Source organism: Semicossyphus pulcher, unplaced genomic scaffold (assembly GCF_022749685.1).
Source record: "Semicossyphus pulcher isolate SPU_LCO1_2020_fin unplaced genomic scaffold, fSemPul1.0.p SCAF_8, whole genome shotgun sequence".
Lineage (NCBI taxonomy): Eukaryota > Metazoa > Chordata > Actinopteri > Labriformes > Labridae > Semicossyphus > Semicossyphus pulcher.
The window spans coordinates 627,921-646,835 of record NW_027211759.1 but is presented as its reverse complement, the minus strand read 5'-3'; the positions used below and the strand labels follow the sequence as shown (position 1 = coordinate 646,835).

General features: G+C 44.8%; 1 protein-coding gene across 1 annotated transcript in view; it reads right to left on the bottom strand.

Moving 5' to 3' along the window:
* The window catches only part of lamb1a (laminin, beta 1a), a 29,888-nt gene extending 17,280 nt beyond the window's left edge, over window positions 1-12,608 (bottom strand). The window contains exons 1-14 of the mRNA XM_069685666.1: window positions 12,578-12,608; window positions 11,204-11,418; window positions 9,290-9,428; window positions 7,437-7,510; window positions 6,619-6,807; window positions 6,441-6,504; window positions 6,143-6,345; window positions 5,064-5,184; window positions 4,543-4,731; window positions 4,199-4,375; window positions 3,849-3,961; window positions 3,336-3,415; window positions 1,716-1,851; window positions 802-960 (exon numbers count right to left, since the gene is read on the bottom strand). Coding sequence (XP_069541767.1) covers window positions 802-960; window positions 1,716-1,851; window positions 3,336-3,415; window positions 3,849-3,961; window positions 4,199-4,375; window positions 4,543-4,731; window positions 5,064-5,184; window positions 6,143-6,345; window positions 6,441-6,504; window positions 6,619-6,807; window positions 7,437-7,510; window positions 9,290-9,428; window positions 11,204-11,418; window positions 12,578-12,608 — 1,890 coding nt within the window. The remainder of the gene's footprint in view (window positions 1-801; window positions 961-1,715; window positions 1,852-3,335; window positions 3,416-3,848; window positions 3,962-4,198; window positions 4,376-4,542; window positions 4,732-5,063; window positions 5,185-6,142; window positions 6,346-6,440; window positions 6,505-6,618; window positions 6,808-7,436; window positions 7,511-9,289; window positions 9,429-11,203; window positions 11,419-12,577) is intronic.
* Window positions 12,609-18,915: the final 6,307 nt, after the last annotated feature.

Sequence of the window (18,915 nt, the reverse complement as noted above, 5' to 3'; positions counted from 1 at the left end):
CACACTAGTGTACCACTATTATTGGCATTGTAACCATAAGTAAGTATTACGTGTTGTTGTTGGTGTAACAAGGACATATGTTGTTGTTGTTGCTCTGTCTGCATGTCTCTATCCTGCTCCTCCCTCTCTCTCTCTCCCTCTCTCTCTCTCTCCCTCTCTCCCCCTCTCTCCCTCTCTCTCTCTCTCCCTCTCTCCCTCTCTCAGCCCGTCCAGTGTCTTCAGATGTCCAACATGAGTCTGGTTCCGCTCGAGGTTTCTGCCTGTTACAGGAAATGTTTCTGTCTCTGTGCTGAATGTTGCTCAGAGCTGCTCGTGGTGATTCATGTTGGTCTCTCTCTTAACAACAAAGAGTCGGTCGAGACCTGCTCTGTCTGTAAAGAGTCTTGAGATAACTTTGGTTATGATTTGGCGCTATACAAATAAAATTGATTGATTGATTGATAGCAACCAGTGAGCTCCCCTGGTGTTTCTGTTGCTTTGAAAGCTTTCGTCTTTTTTTCCTTGATTCAATTGGACTGGAATCTTTTTCATAAAACGTGATTACAATCGCACATCCATCTGAAATGACCTCCTGCCATACAGTAGCATCAGTTTTTTAGCCTGACTATCTTTATCTTAATTAATAAACCTTTTGTGGCAGCTTTGCATTGTGGGATACAGTAGGAAAAGTCGACTGAAATGTTTCTATGCTACATGCGACATTTTGATGATATCTGACAGATACTGTGGTTAAAGGGGGTTACATCACGCTGGGCAGGGCGACAGCAGTGGACGGGGATATATCTTGATGATGTTGCCTACCTGTGGTTCGTAGCGTATGATGATGTCGTACTCCATGGAATGGGGGATATTGTCCACAGTAAACTCCAGGAAGGCCCCTTCTGGGACATTGACAAGGCCAGTACCTGTCCAGGTGGGACTGCGGTCCAGGGGGAGGGGCCTCGGGATGACTGTCACTCCCTAAACAGACGAGATTAGGATGTGAAACCTGAAGAAGCAACCTTTGGCAGCTGGTGCTGAAGTGGTCTGTTTGTATCATGTAAGGTGAGTTATGCATATTCCTGTTTAAGAAAGCAGTTTATTGTGTCAAAAACACCACTTAAGCATGAACAGGACAAAATCAGCAAAGAGGTATGAGGTACAACTTTGTCCACAGGGGGCGCCAAAATCAATACAAACCTAAAGTTCCTCACAGGAGCTTTAAAAACCAACAGAAAAAAAACTTCAGGATCGTTTTCAAAGGAACAAAAGGAAACTGATCAAATGTTATTTACTTAAAATATCTGCCTTTGATTTCAGGTCTGAGCTATTGTGACAAAATCATTTAGCCTTTTTTGTGTTCAGAATAAATCTCAAAAGGATTAAGTAAGTATACAAAACTAGCATAAGCAAAGGTGGCTCACTGAACCACATGATAAAAATCATGCCATACAGACGACATAGTAACAAGGTACAATAAGCAACACAATGAAGTACACAGAACATTCACCACAGACTGAGTGAAACATGGTAACCTGAATGCCTGTTTTTTAAAGGACTCAACAGAATCAGAAGAACATTTGAGTTTATTATTCATGGTGAGGCTGATGTTGGTCTTTGTGGAATTATTAATCGACGGTGATCTTTCACAAAGGTTTTCAAGATAAAGGAAAATTGTGTCAGGTTAAGAGAAAATCAGTGAGAGTCTAAGGTCAAAGGTTAAAAAGGTGACTCACAGGTCCAAACTTGGCGTCCTCTGCCTCGTAGGTGTAGTGATCCAGAGCAATGAAGTAGAATCCAGACTCAACCTGATCACAGCGACGACCGAACATGTGATCTCTGCACACGCACTGACCACTCACCTGATCACACCTGCAGGACACAGGAAGTGAGAATATGTGAACTCATGAAGAAGAAAAGGAAAAACTAAACAAGGCTCTACACTAAACCAAACACAGCCTTTCCAACAGTGAGAGCGACACTGAAAGTGTCCCGCTGTTAAAACGTGTGAGAGCACGAGATGGAAGATTTCAGGATGTGGTTGCCCTGAAATTGTCAGGACTTCAAGTGTGAAAGGGGCTCGAGATAAAAGAGAGGTTGATGTTTGCAGTTACAAGTTTTTGGGCCCTATTTACACGGCAGAAGGCGCACAGTCTAAAGCACACGGCGCCAAGTGATTTATGGCGTGTCTGACCCACTGTTGCTCGTTACACGGCGCACAATCTGGGCGAGGTTGACTTAAGTCCCTGGATTATTCATAGGCATGTTTTCAGCATAACACAAATCAAACCAATCAGAATGTCAGCTGTCATTCCCTTTAAGGGCCCGGTGCGCCTGCAGGCAAGCGTGATGCTATTTCCACAGCGGATTTCAGTCATTCTTCTTACATCCGAGCTCAGACTGGCATATTTAACTTCCTTCCTCTGTACCCCTGCACACGCAGAACACACACAGGTCACGTCGAAGCACGGATTGATGTTAAAACCACTGAAGCGATCCCACTGCCCAGCAGAAACGAACATGAAGAGAAAAGTTTACACACAAGGCACAGCAGCTTAACTTCATTAATGATTTAAATCTTCAGACACGCTGTCTGGATCAGACAGGATCTGATGTTTATTAAAGTTCTGTGTGCTGACCATCAAAGAAAGGTCGGCTGTAAATGTTTACTTCTTGTTGCTGCTGGATCACATGGCTGTGTTCTCCAGTGCGTGCGTAATTTGCACTGCTGCTGTGCGTCCCGCGTGTGTAACAAGCAGAGACTCGTGTTCTGAATTTGCCGATGAATGTCCATAATGCGGCCTTTAAATAGCAGAGACAGACTGCGCCACAGACTTTAGACTTCAGACGAGGTTTCTCAGTCGCTTTCTGCGTCCTCAAGATAGCAACGCGCTGCCTGTTTACCTGACCACACCTCATTTTAAGACCATCACAGCCATGGGCGCTAATATGGGCACAAGATCACTTGCTATTAACACAACGTGGGCGCCGGTGCGTGAAAATGACGACTGCGTTGGGGGGAAAATAGCAATGACACTTGCTCCGCACCACACCGCTTTGCACTGGGTGTACGATAGGGCCCCCAATCTGCGGAAGTAATCTGTTAGCAGATGTGTGTTCACCATGAGTCTGGTTCTGCTCGAGGTTTCTGCCTATTCAAGGACGTTTTTCTGTCTCATGCTGGATTCATGTTGCTCTCTGTAAATAATAGAACACACTCTACACCTGCTGTTTGTAAAGAGTCCTGAGGTAACTGGTTTGTTTGAGACTTTGAGCTATATGAATAAAAGTTGATTGAGTGACTAATGTTAGATGTTAGCAGTTAGCCTTTAGCAGTAATTTATATGTAAACTCACTGGTTGTTGATGGCTCCTCCCTGGTCACAGTCACATGGCCGGCAGCCGTCCATATCATTACTGAGTCCCCAGTGTTCAGACTGACACACACACACACACACACACACACACACACACACACACACACTGATGTTAGAGACGTGTCATTAAGTCATTTTCTGACCTCCCAGCTTGTTTCTGTCTGTAAAAACATGATTTAAAGTGACAGGAAGTCATTCAGGCTTTCATCTCCTCCACACACACACACACAATAAACACACCCCCACACACACAATAAACACACGTGACCTCCCACAGATTCACAGCTGGAGGTCTTCACACTGACTGTTTACTGTCGGCAGTAACCAGCCGACAGTCTGACTGCACTAATGTGTCCTCATGTGAAACAGCACACTGCCATCAGACAGAGTGTAAACATCAGGACATGATGTTAATCTTTAAACATTCACACTGTGAGCTGATTGGCTGCTTTTCATGTCATAACAGTAAAAATACTTCAATGTATTTTCTCACCACACACTGGTCACAGTCTCGTCCGGTCACCAGACGTTTACAAAAGCAACTTCCTGTTTCACTGTCACAGGGATTTCCTCCAGGAACTGTTCCCACGGGGCTGCAGGTACACGCTGAGAGACAGTAATAATACACACAATAACAATCACGTACTCTATGTTCTTTCATCCATATTTTTACATTACATTTGAAAATGACCTTACTGATTTATTATTTATTATTTTATTGGTATGCATCCTATAATGCAGATGATGTGTGTTTCAGTAATGTATGTTGTTCTTCCCCGTGTTGTGTCTTTATCTGTAGGTGTTGTGTATCTTGTTCTGTAGGTGGTTTGCATTGTGTTGTACCCCTGCAGCCTTCTGGCTCGTCGCTCAGCCTGTAATGCGCCTCTGTGCAGCGCTCGCAGCGTTCTCCCTCCACGTTGACTTTGCAGCGACACTGACCGGCAATCAGACCGGATCGAACGTCTGTCATCCCATCACATATTCCGCCATTCAGAGAGCCCAGAGGGTCGCAATTACAGGCTACGGAAACACACACAGGACAAGTTCCAAGTTCCAGTTAATGATCAAAAGTCTGAACGGATCAGACTGTCTAGACTCTGTTTTATTCTGAAGTAGAAGACGAGAAAGCAGTCTGGACTCGGTGGTTTACTCTGAAGTAGAACACGGAACAGACAGTCTGGACTTACGTTGGCAGATGTTGGGGTCTCTGACGGATCTCTCTGGGTGTTGGTAGTAAAACGGTTTACACTGCTCACAGTTGTGTCCTGCTGTGCTGTGCTGACAGTCGTCACAAACTCCTCCACTGATGTTTCCTGAAGCCACGAACACGGCCATGTCGAAGTGACATGAGTCCGAGTGCTGGTTACAGTTACACTCTACAGGCACCACAGAAGAAGAAGAGATACGGTCTGTTAACATAACCACAGACTGAAACTTCATCTCCGCTGCAGCTGCTGACTAAGTATGGATCATTATGAACTTATAAGAACAGACTAAAACCTGGAGTCACACATTTCACGTCAGATTTCAAAGACGACCTTAGATCAAGTACTGCTATAAAAAGCTCATTAGTCGAAGTCTCAGTCCATCAGAAACAAGCAGAGACAGAGACCTTCCAATAGAGACCAGCAAGCAGCAGTAGATATTTGTAGAAACCAGTAAAGACCAGTAGAAACTGGCAGAATCCAGTAGAGACATGTTGACTCACTCTTGCAGGCATTGGTGTTGCGTCCCTCAGCTGGTCTCCACGGCAAGTCATGGTGGAAATCCTGACACTTTTCACAGTTCAGACCTTTCGTGTTGTGGTTGCACATGCAATGACCATGAACCTGCAGACACACAAACCACCATGTCAACTGACATAATAAGTAATATTCAAAAAATATTGACACACAATGACCATGAACCTGCAGACCCCCTGTGGCCTCTCCCTCTGTTCTGCATTGACTTAGGACTCACCATGCCCTCCCTGGTCCTCCTGCCCCCCTTAAGGACTCACCATGCCCTCCCTGGTCTGCCGCTGCCCCCTTAAGGATTCACCATGCCCTCCCTGGTCTGCCACTGCCCCCTTAAGGACTCACCATGCCCTCCCTGGTCTGTCGGTGCCCCCTTAAGGACTCACCATGCCCTCCCTGGTCTGCCACTGCCCCCCTTAAGGACTCACCATGCCCTCCCTGGTCTGTCGGTGCCCCCTTAAGGATTCACCATGCCCTCCCTGGTCTGCCACTACCCCCCTTAAGGACTCACCATGCCCTCCCTGGTCTGCCGCTGCCCCCTTAAGGACTCACCATGCCCTCCCTGGTCTGTCGGTGCCCCCTTAAGGACTCACCATGCCCTCCCTGGTCTGTCGGTGCCCCCTTAAGGATTCACCATGCCCTCCCTGGTCTGCCACTACCCCCCTTAAGGATTCACCATGCCCTCCCTGGTCTGCCACTACCCCCCTTAAGGATTCACCATGCCCTCCCTGGTCTGCCACTACCCCCCTTAAGGACTCACCATGCCCTCCCTGGTCTGCCGCTGCCCCCTTAAGGACTCACCATGCCCTCCCTGGTCTGTCGGTGCCCCCTTAAGGACTCACCATGCCCTCCCTGGTCTGCCACTGCCCCCCTTAAGGACTCACCATGCCCTCCCTGGTCTGTCGGTGCCCCCTTAAGGACTCACCATGCCCTCCCTGGTCTGCCACTGCCCCCCTTAAGGACTCACCATGCCCTCCCTGGTCTGTCGGTGCCCCCCTTAAGGATTCACCATGCCCTCCCTGGTCTGTCGGTGCCCCCCTTAAGGACTCACCATGCCCTCCTTGGTCTGCTCGGCCCCCTGGATGGGGGCACACTCTGAAGCATGTCCATAGCAGAAGCAGTTTCCTCGGACCACCATGTCGTAGATGGCGTAGTAGTACTTCTCTTTGATTTCCATACGAGAGTCCAGCAGGTTGTCTCCAAGCGTGTGCAGTTTGGTGAACTTCACACGCAGGTTGGTGATCTTCAACATGTCTGAACAAAAGGTCAATAAAAGATGATGAATGATGAACTATTGATCAATTACTCCATAACATGAAGTAGTTCTTGTCTGGTGTGAGGAGACCTACTCTGGATTCTAGGGCTGTAGGGATCATCGATCCTGAACGCCGGGTCCAGAACTCTGAAAATCACCTAGAAATAAAGGAACATTTAGTCGATTTTTTTAAACTTTTGTTTAAAACTGTTAAGGATTACATCATGGTGACATCACGGTTTAATGCTGTGGTTAGTACAGTGCTACAATACCTCTCCTTCAGTGGACGGCTCGATGTCTGAGTAACGAGAGTCACAGATGACATCATCAACTTTCTGCATAGGACCCTGAGTTACGGACGGGAAGGAAGTCTCACAGTCGTAGGCGAAGTATCGATAAACCTGCCATGTCTTCCCAAAGTCAGCTGACCGCTCGATCACCATGGCAGCAGGTCGGAAAGTCTGAGGCGAGAGGAGGTTAGAAACAATAAACACCATGTGATGTTCTGCTATGTTAGAATAAAGTTCATGAAATAAAGATAATTCTAACCTTACCTAACAATGTCGATCAATGACCTGACTGATCTGATCTGATTACATATAAGCACATATAAGGGACTTTTTGTCCCTGGCGCTTCTTTTCAAAAGATTCATTGGTGCCTCCTGCCCATCGTTGTCTCAGACCACTGAGGTCTTAAGACTCGTGATGAATAGGCAAATGAGTCTGCTGACATGTGAGAGTCTTTTGATTGATGCCAGAACCACAAAGTGGATAGTGATTAGAGTCATAGAGCCAGAATCAGAAATCAGGGAAAAGAGAGTGGGGACGACATGCAGCAAAGGGCCAAGGGTCGAACCCGGCGCTGCTGCTCCTGGGACCTCTACACATGGGGCACACACTTTAACCACAAAGCTAAACTGGCGCTCCTCTCTTCTACAGTTAACTATTCAGTTCAGTTCTGATGAAGACAACTCATCATCATCATCATGAGACAACATTAAACTACTGAGAAGGAGTAAACACAAGCATTCACATAAATGCTAACAGATCAATCTGTGGACTGTCCCTTTAGACAGCATGAAGTACTCACTTTGAAGGTCATGATGAGATGTGTGAAGTGGAACTCGGCCTCCAGGTTCAGCTGGATGGTGGCGTTCTCCAAACCTGCAGTCAGCAGAACATGAGTTAAACCAATAGATAATCAATAGTCTATATGTCTCATGTACTTCAAAAAACTCACACAGTATTACCCAGTATTACACAGCAAACATAAGTACTTCACTGATCACAGGACCTCAAAAGAAGGGTTATTTATACTACTCCACATCAATACACACAGTATACAACACAGTAGAACGTCTGTAACTGATCAGTAATTCAGTGATTGATTATTTTGTCTGTACTGTAGGTGATACAATTAGAGAGTCCTGCAGTCTAATGTCCACTGGACCAAAGTCTGGCTGTAGTGAAGTGAACCCTTAGCCTAAGTAACTGACTGTTGACTGTGCCTGCTGCGGTCTAAGCTCAGGTTTATTCCCTGACTTACTAAATCAGGGGTCTCCAACACGCCGCGAGCTGCCAGGTTAGTAGTTGCTCGCCAAGAGGCTTCACAGACGTGTACAACAAATGCAACGACAATAAATGCACCTTAAAAGCCTCTTCCCACAATCATACAGATGCCCCCCCCCCTCCAATACAAAATAAAAGGATGGCCTATCAGCTGTCAATAAAAAACAGTGATTCTCCTGGCAAGTTTGTTAACATCTGAACCTAACCAATCACAGCAATGTTGCAGCAACCTCCATCGACAGGTCGGGTCAGTTATGCTAGTTGAGCTAAAGTGGGGGTGCTATTAGCAAGCCTGTTTAGCCAGATTAAAGATGGAGTACGAAGGTGGCCACACCAAGAAAAAGCAGAAAACATACTATCTTGACGGGGAGTGGGAACACACGTTTTTATTCACAAATGTGAAGGACAAGTGTGTGTGCCTCATCTGTGGTACCAGCGTTTCAGTCGACAGAAGAAGCAACGTGGGGAGCCACCACTCTCAAGTAAACGGTAACTTAGCATGGGACCTCCCTGCGGGCAGCACGCTATGAACTGAAAAGGTGAACGATGCACTAACCCCTCTTAACCTTTGTGATACAGCTTTTCCTAACATGAATGAAATCTTAATTCCAAATTAGACTGAACATTTAAAAGACTGTGAACTTAGATGGATACACTCCAGCATGCACCTCCAATGTGAATCAATGCAGTGATCATCTCACTAGCTATAGAAAAGACTGAACGTCCTTGTTTTACATACATGTGCTATAAAGTGGTTTTCATAATGGAGATGATGTGTGAAAAGTTATTGTGATATATAAAGGTTTAAGAGAATAAGTTAGGAGCCTATTCAGAGAGATGTCCTTTTTTCCCTGGGGATTAATAAAGTATTTCTGATTCTGATTATGTGGGCTATAATAATGTTTGATATGTGAATGGAGGTGTGTGATACACTGACACGAGAATACAGAAAATAAGTTTAAGAAAAAGTTAAGACTTGTAATGTTTTCTTTGGCCTTGATGTTTGTATAGAACATACATTTGACATGGCAGTGATGTTCATTGAAGATGTAAGCTTTGGGTATTGACATTTGACGTGTGGATACAAAAAGTAGTTTCATTCATTTTTTTTGTTTACGTTATGTAAAAAAACGTAAGCGATGTACTTGAAGTAGCTCTCAGGTTAAAAACGGTTGGAGACCCCTGCTCTCAATGCTCTTGGTACCCGCGAAAAGTTGCGCAGTGGGAACATCCTGTGTAATGTGTAATGACTTTATGGCCTCCAGCAGGGACTCGCCCCACAGCTTGAGAACCACTAAACATGAAGGAAAGAAGGAAGAAAGGTTCACTCCGACTTCAGTCTCTCATTAATTTCAGTGAGGTCAAATGACTCACCGTTCTCAGACTGCCACCAGGTCTTCAATCTGTTCGGAGCAAACGTGGTGACGACATTCTCGATGCGATGACCACTCGTCTGATCGCTCAGCTTGTCGTATGAATCAGCAGAGTCGCACACAAAACATTTTTTCTCCTCCTGTTGAGCGAGAGAGAGACAGACACACAGACAGGCAGGGAGAGACAGACGGGGGGTTAAAGGGTTAATGATGAGGTGAATTCCTAACATTCTTTCTGTTTGGACGAGAAAACATGAAACATGTTTTTATTATCTTGTTTTAAACAGAAAATAAAAGAAAACAATCAGCAGGTTCTTCAGTGAGTCACTTCCTGTTTAAACAGAGAATAAAACGTTGTCTCTCTGCCCGTCTCTCTCTCTGTGCCCGTCTCTCTCTCTCTCTGCGTGAATGATTGTCTGTCTGTCTAGGGATACGAGCAGTGGAGGGATACGAGCAGTGGAGGGATACGAACAGTGGAGGGATACGAGCAGTGGAGGGATACGAGCAGTGGAGGGATACGAGCAGTGGAGGGATACGAACAGTGGAGGGATACGAGCAGTGGAGGGATACGAACAGTGGAGGGATACGAGCAGTGGAGGGATACGAGCAGTGGAGGGATACGAGCAGTGGAGGGATACGAACAGTGGAGGGATACGAGCAGTGGAGGGATACGAGCAGTGGAGGGATACGAACAGTGGAGGGATACGAACAGTGGAGGGATACGAGCAGTGGAGGGATACGAACAGTGGAGGGATACGAACAGTGGAGGGATACGAGCAGTGCAGTGACATGTGCTGTTTTGGGTTGACTGTAGATCAGTTGCGCTGCTGCGTTCTGGATCATCTGCAGAGGTTTGAATGTGCATGCAGGAAGGCCTACCAGGAGGGAGTTGCAGTAATCAATGCGTGATATCACGAGAGCCTGTACCAGCAGGTGTGTTGCATGCTCTGAAAGGTAGGGTCTGATCTTCCTGATGTTGTACAGGGTAAATCGACATGACCGAGCAAAAAGGTTAGCTGGTTGTCATCATGACGCCCAGGTCCCGGGCAGACTCAGTGGGTATGAGTTCAGTTTGTCCGAGCTGGATGTTGATCTGTGGTTGCACAGAGGGACTGGCTGGGATGACAAGGAGCTCAGTCTTGGATAGGTTGAGCTGAAGGTGGCGTTCTTTCCTCCATTTAGAGATATCAGCAAGGCATGACGAGATACGTGCCGAGGCTGTAGTGTCCTCTGGTAGGAATGACAGGAAGAGCTGGGTACAGTCCACATAGCAGAAGTGAATTGGATGAAGAAGTGATCTGACAGATGAAGGGGGGTGATGGACAGATTTGCTGTGGGGCAGTTTTGAGTAAAAATGAGATCCAGAGTATTACCTGCCTTGTGTGGGAGGGGGAGGGACCTGTTTGAGGTCAAAAGAGGACCGAAGAGATAGGAAGTCTGTAGCCTGGGCATTGTCCATTTAAATGTTCATGTCTACCATGACAATAAGTGGTGTGTCATTGTCAGGTATGTCTGAGAGTAATATGTCCAGTTCCTCAACATGTTTGACTCAAACATTCACAGTTAAAATCTGACCATGTTTAAAGAAACAGCTTCCCACTGAGCATGCTCAGTTCTCTCTCTCTCTCTGGTTGGATGCCTTCATTCTGTGTTTACTCCACAGGAACATCTGGACAAACATCTGTCTGCCGCAGAGCGACACGTCTCCTTATAGGGAGGAAACACTGCAGACATCACACACACACACAAGCACACAAGACAGACACAGACACACACACACACGCACACACTCTCTGTCTCTCTCTCTCTCACACACACAAACACATTCCCACTCTATTTAGATTCAGGTGTTGTTTACCTGTATTTTGTCATATTCATGTGTTGCGATTTGCAGTTGTACAGGTGTTTATTTTACCTGCAGGTGGCTGACGATGCAGAACGGTTCAGGGTGGTTCAGTCCACAGGTGGAGGTTGATGACAGTTGATGGGCACGGCCAATCAGAAGGTCTCCTGTTGCCGGGTAACAGCTGCCCTCTGTGCAGACGTCACTTAGCTCTGGGACGCTGACAGCATCCTGGGTCCCGGCCACAGAGACCCCGCCCTCCTGAGCACAAGTAAGCACCTGTAGAGCTGAGAGAAAAGGCTCTTATTGTGAAAGTCTTCAATGAGTGTGAACTAATAATAAACTAATTTAATGAAAAGAGTCAGATCTAATCAATTTGAAGGCCCGCCCCCTGTATGATTGACAGGTCAGGATAATGACACCAACAAAGAAGAGTGTTCGTTTCTTCCTGTGTTGTTACGACAGAAACAATAAATCTTTAACGTTAGAGCTCAAACATCAAGTGAATGAATCACTTTAATAATCGATCATTTTTTATTGAAGACTTAAGTTATTAATAATCATATTTAATTTACTTTAAGAGACAGACAGACAGAGAGAGAGACGGACAGGCAGACAAACAGAGACACAGAGAGACAGACAGACAGACAGACAGACAGAGAGAGAGACAGACAGACAGACAGACAGACAGACAGACAGAGAGAGAGACGGACAGGCAGACAAACAGAGACACAGAGAGACAGACAGACAGACAGACAGAGAGAGAGACAGACAGGCAGACAAACAGAGACAGACAGACAGACAGACAGACAGAGAGAGAGACAGACAGGCAGACAAACAGAGACACAGAGAGACAGACAGAGAGACAGAGAGACAGACAGACAGGCTTCATTGTGTCTCTGGTGTGATTAATTTGTTTATTTGATCTGATTTCAGATTACATTTTTTTCACTTTTTCATTGAATAGTCTTTTTGTTGTTTGTTGACAAAGAAACGTTTCCGTTTGTGATATTTTGATCGATTCATCTGTGGAATAGATTTAGTTGATTAGATCAGACGTGATCCTCGAATGATCATTAAACAGTGAACGTTTTTTTGTTCACAGAGTTTTGATCAATAACCACCACTTTGATTAATACAATCCTTTGATTCAAATGTTTTACAGTGTAATTAAAGTCCCGAGTTTAACACGAAAGTCGAGGTCTGCTGCTCCGGGTCAGTTTGAATTAAACTTTATTGTTTGTGTTTAAATAAAGTTTAAACGGGAAAGTAAAGAAAATTCGAACTTAAAAAAAACATTTCAGAGCAAATTTTAAACTCGATGTTAACTTTAAAAACGTTTTTGACAAACATCTGACGAACACACTTCATTGATTGACTGATTGTATCACTGATAATAAAGTGTTTGAATCATAGTTTTCTGTAGTATTTCCGGCTGAAACTCACCGAGCAGGATCGCGACCGGGAGCTCCAACATGATCCGGATCCGAACCTCGTCCACAGAATCTATAAAAACTGCAAAAAAGTTCTGAAAACTTGAAAATCCTACAAAGTTCAGGCCGACAGTGCGCTAAAGTCTTCACACGTCCGGACTAAAAAAAGCTGAAGAGACCGGAAGAGACCTGAATGGACCCGGACCCCTCACTGCGTCTGGACCTCCTGAAACCCTGCGGACACTACTGACTCTCTGAACTCTGCAGACATCCTCAGACTCCGCCCCCTCAGCTTCACCGGCAACGACACCTCAGCACGACACATCCGGGGTACCTTTCAAAATAAAACCCTTTATATTTGTTATGAGGAACTTAAGCTTTAACGTTCAGAGAAGATTAGTCTGAGCTCCCAGTCCTCCAAATATCAGTCAGGTGAAATTTTATCGATCGGGTTTTTTTTGAAGGCCACTGATCTAGCGATTTATCGCTATGTTGAAATCACCTCCCAGAACCAGTGAGGCGTTAATGATGTTAACCAATGAGATATTGTTTCATCCAGTGTATCAAGAATGTTATTGTCTGTACGAAAGTTATATCCATAGATGTTAACTTTAATCATTATGATGTTGTTTATGGCTAGTATTGTTATAACAAAGTGGCCTGAGGATCTATAGAGGCCTCTGACATGTTCTGCTCCCACTGAATAGACTTTACATCAGGGGTGGCCAACCCTGCTCCTGGAGGGCCACCTTCCTGCTTGTTTAGTTTCCTCCGCACTCTAACACACCTGATTTGAATGATCTGCTCTTTATCAACCAACTGAAGCGTGGATTGGTAACGAGCGAAACATTCGAATCAGGCGTGTTAGAGTGTGGAGAAACCTAAAACATGCAGGAAGGTAGCCCTCCAGGAGCAGGGTTGGCCACCCCTGTTTTACATGATGAGGTTTCTTCATCAGAATGTCTTCAGCTGACGGTGAACACAGGATGTGATCAGGAACAGTTAAAGAAACAGAAGTTAAAACTATTTTATCAGGACAAAAATCTGCATGAAACTATTTTTAAACTTTTAAAAACAATAAAAGTAAGAACAAAAGGTTCAGAAAAAAAGGTTTTTATAAAGTTTATATAAATATACACCTTAAGTCTAAAGCTTTTATTGTGAAACAATGGGGCCTGACTTCCGGTCTGAGTGACTTTACTTCACCACCAAAGCTCTTCTTGATCTTTAACCTGAATCTGAGGAGGTTTTCTGTAACTCAGTTACAGCAATAAATATATAAAAGAATGAATGAATGAATGAATGCTTCATTTAATAACCCTCACCCGTTCAGATCACCTGAAAAAGATTCTATTTATAAGAAATAAGTGAACACATGACACCAGAGCCTGTGTGAACAGAATCGCACAGTCTGACTCCAGTCTTCAGTCACTTACAGCAGACATGCACAGACTCGGCTTCTCGTCAGAGAGCAACCTGGAAAAGTTTGCAGAAGAGTTTGTTGAGTTGGAGGAGGCGCAGTTCGTAAAGGAGAAGTCTCGGGAGAAGATGGAGCTCACCAGCACTCCCTCTCAGGAGTCATCTGCTGTAACCTATGACCCCAGAGAGCCTCAACAGCACAGAAGACGAGAGTCAAGACATTTATATATATAAAAATATATATATATGTATAGACAACTTCACCCTGAACATGAACACATCATGTAGTTAACAGTGTGAACAGACTTGAAGTTAATGTAAACAAAAATGTTCCCCTGAGTTTGTTTCTCTTCGCTGTGATCAAAAGTCAATCACAGAAAATGATCACAAACTGATTTTAAACTGATTGTTTAAAAGAATGTGGTTTTCAATGAGCCCCCCCCCCCGGCTCTACAGACAAAGGACATTCCAGACCCCCCCCCCCACACACACACACACACACACTCACACACATTCTCCTCCCCCACAGTTTAACCTCACCTGCAACAACAAAGGAGGAGGTGTGTGTGTGTGTGTGTGCGTGTGTGTGTGAGAATCAGACCCCCCACCTTAACACTTGAGGACTCATTCAGGACTGCCTGCCCCCGTTGAATTGAACGTGTTGTGGCCTGCAGAGAGTCGTCAGCCAATGACGTGCAACACTCCTGCTGCAGACAAACATTAACAAGTGAATGTAAACACACGTGCACACACACACACGCACACACACACACACACACACATAAGCCCCTTTCACACCTGCACTACACTCCTGAACATGTCCTAACTTTACCCGGGTGGGCTGTGAACACATTACCCTCAGGGGGAGGGAGGGGGTTATTGCAACAAACAATACGTCACCCTATTCAAAGAAAGTAACTCAGTTATAACTGCGCTTCATTCTTCTCCACCTTATGTTAGTGTTTGCTCATAGTTTAATCTGCTCACCTTGCTTCTCCTCACTTATTTCTCCCCACACACCTTCACCTGCTGTACCTGCACACACCTGCAGCTCTCTCTGTATCTCTCTCTCTCTCCGTGTGCTCTGTTTAAATTCACATTTTACAAAGAAGAAATTATTATCTCTGCTCTCAGAACTTTTCACATTTTGTTGTTCCCAAAGTCAGAACCCAACTGGGAAAGAGAGCCTTCACATTCTTTGCTCCGACTGCATGGAGCAATCTACAAACTTTAACTACGAAACAGAGTCCCATTAAATGAGCTGCCACCACATATAAATATCTGGGCATCACAACTGATGATAGCCTCTCTTTAACATCTCATAACCTTCCAAAGACATTGAGATTAAAATTGTGGGGCTTCTTTTCCCCCCCTGTTGTTAGGAAACGGCTTGTTGCTGCCACCTTCTTACCTCTCCTGGACGATGGGGATGTTCTCCACACGAACGCCTCTGCTCATTCTCTACATCTGCTCGATGCTGTCTGTCACGGAGCTCTAAGATTCATCACAAACTGTACACCTCTCACACATCACTGCACCCTGTACTCACCAGTTAACTGGCCATCACTATCCATGCACAGAACAATGCACTGGTATAGCTCCATCTACAAATCCTCCGACTGTTGCCCACTTACTGATCCAGCTCCATCTCACATAAACAGTGTTGCTGCAGCTTACGCTCCCAGGGTTTCATTTCTTTGTCCACACCATCAGTCCGTGCTGAACTCCGTAAAAAGGCCCTTTCTCACTCTGCCCCATCACCCCGGAGCACACTACAGCAGAATATAAAGCTGTCCAGCATCTGTGGGAACTTGCTCATGTACCATGTAACTTTATTTGACTCCTCTGCGCTCATTACTTGAGGAAATGATTTTATTATTGCTTGTATCTCTGTATTGATTATTGTTGAGTATTCGTCTGTCTGTAACTCTGTGTTGTTGCTGCTGTCCAAGCAGGTCTCTCCTGAGAATGACACCACGTGTCTCAACGAGGTTACCTCTTTAAATAAAGGCTAAGAGAGAAGAACATGCCGTTTAAAAGATCAACACAGGCTTCCTATACCTTGCAAAAGAAACATAAAATATTTTGGTTATTTGGTTAGAACGGACATTCGCGCTCCGAGCGAGCTGTGCTGTGACAGGTAGATTTATTTAAACATAAATCTGCCTTTTAAAAAAATCAATACACATGCGCATTCACAGACGCTCCGTAACCGAGAGTGCGCACGAGGACAAACGAAAACAATCGAGTCAGCTGCGAGAACACGCTAGATTAGAACATGCGAGAGCTCACGAGACAGCCGTGGTAGTGCTGATTTTTTTTATCTAGCTCATCTACTATCTATCTCTAAATGAACCCATCTGTTACATAACTACATATCTTTATACATCATATTATATATTTGAGCATCGCTGCACTCCTCATATCTGCACTACTGTCTTTCGAAGGCTTGCAGATACTACTTTAATATTTAATGTTTAAGTGTACATAGAGAGCAATGTTAAACCGGAGATGTGAACATACCTGGCAAATGAAGCTGATTCTGATCGTATTATTTCCACCCGATCTCGTATCCACAGCAGCAGGTGAGCCGCACGTGAAGGAGGCTCGTCGTTACAAGACTGACACAACAATGTTGTACTTTGAAACAGAATAAGAAGGTCCACTCAATCAGTGCATTTACAGGAGGGACCAGTGGACATCTGTGTGTGTGTGTGTTTGTTTCTGATGAGCGGAGATGCTGCAGGTTTGGGAGAGACAGAGTGTCCCGTAAGTTAGTCGATCGTAGATGACAATCTTTTTAACAGATAAAAAAAGACATGATAGAATTAGTCGCCAAATATAGGGCCGGGGGCGGGAATTGAACCTCTCTGTATAGGCTGAGTACATTAGGAGCCTGCTCTACTGGCGGACCTAAACCAACAAATAACCCTAAAAGAACAATGAAATAAATGTGTAAAAAATAAAAGTAAAATCAAGTTGATGAAAAAATTATATATATAAAGAAGTTGTTTAAACCTCTGAAGTGAAGGGAGTCATGTATGGAAGTAATTATTATTTTTATTATTATTAGTGGGCTGTGCAGCACAGCCCACAATGGCCCCCTCTATAGCAAAGCTATAGGGGTCCATTGTGGGCTGTGCGAAGCACAGCCCACTATTGTTATTGCTCGCGCCTCTTTTTATTATTCTTCCTCCCTGATTTTCGGCACCTAACTTGCCCCGCAGCTTTGAGCGCACACAAATAAAAAATACATCAAAACGTGCGGCTCGTTCGGACTCGGTGTGCTATTATTTTTATCTCCAGAATATTAATTTTTCGCGTCGTAAGACGCGAAAAACTGCCACAAATTTCCCATCTGGAATGAATGGGACGAGGTCCAAAAAACGCACAAATCTGCCACGTTTTTCAAACATCTCCTGCTCTGGCCTACGTTCACCTAGAAACACCATTCAAACTTTAAAATGTAGGCACGGGTCTTGTCTATTTAAGTTGTATTTGAACTTTTTTCCTACCATGTTTCGTTTTTGAACGGTGAGCCTTTAAATATGGTGAGTTATTTTGGAAAAATTCAGGATTTATAATGGGTGTGTATTGCGGAATGTTCGTGCAGAGCTAATTGACAGAGTGCGGAGACTCAAAAAAAACTCTCAGAAATTCTCTCTCTCTCTCGCGACCCCAGCCACAAATTACACAGTAGAACTGTGATTTTTTCACAGAGTTGTAGCCACACTTGTCTTCTTTCTCCCAATGTGTCTACTTTATCAGTAGGATGTACGGTTTTTCATTTATCTGCCCCCAACCGACAAGAGTAGCTCTCAACTGCTCCATTTACTCCAATGTTAATCGGGAGGAGGATTTTCCAGGATTCTCGAAAGTGCACCTGTTTTTAACTCGCTCCTATTACCACATTTTAGAAGCTAGGACCACAAAAACTTATGTCTGTGTTCTTTAAGGCCTTTCTGGCTTGATGGTGGAGAAATTTTGACGATATCATGTTTGGTTTGGAAGAAATGGCAGTAGTTTGACGTCCTAAATGTGAGCCAGAAATCACGCTCAAATCAGCTGCCACAGACACCAGCTTTGGTCGTTGCTAGGGAGTAACGACAACCATCTCCGCGGCAACCGAGCTCAGCTGGGCCAATTAATTCTTCAGACTCCAAAAAACTCTCAGAAATTGTCTCTTTCCGTGACTCACCCCAGCCACAAATTACACAGTAGAACAGTGATTTTTCACAAAGTTGTAGCCACACTTGTCTTCTTTCTCCCAATCTGTCTACTTTATCAGTAGGACTTATGGTTTTTGATTGATCTGCCTGTAACCGACAAGAGTAGCGCTCAACTACTCCATTCACTCCAATGTAAATCACACAGACAGAGAGACTGCAGCAGAGTATGATCGTCCGGCGTCTGTGTCAAGTGCACAGATATCAGCCATCTCATTGGACAAATCACCTCGGATACAGATGACAGACAACACAGGAGGACTCTGATTGGACAGTTGTGTGTGTGTGGTTTTTTCTGCCATGATATAACCTTCTGCTCCGTGCTGATCGATCTCATTTGACAAATCACCTCGGATACAGATGACACACAACACAGGAGGACTCTGATTGGACAGTTGTGTGTGTGTGGTTTTTCATATTTCACGTGTATGACAAGAGTCCCAGCCTGAACACAATTACATGAAAATATTTCCCATCAGGCCTAGCGCCCGCTACTGGAAACAGGAAGTGACATATAAGCCCCTCCTCCAAGGTGGTAAAACATGTTAACCTCAAATTCATGTCAGGAAACTCTTAAGACCTTGATTAAGGTCTGTGACAAAACTTGTTCAGGTTACAACAGAGGGCGTGACCCTGGCGGCGCGGCGCATATAACCTTCGCCATGATGCCTCGCCATGACATTTAGGCTGCGATAACTCGCCTGTA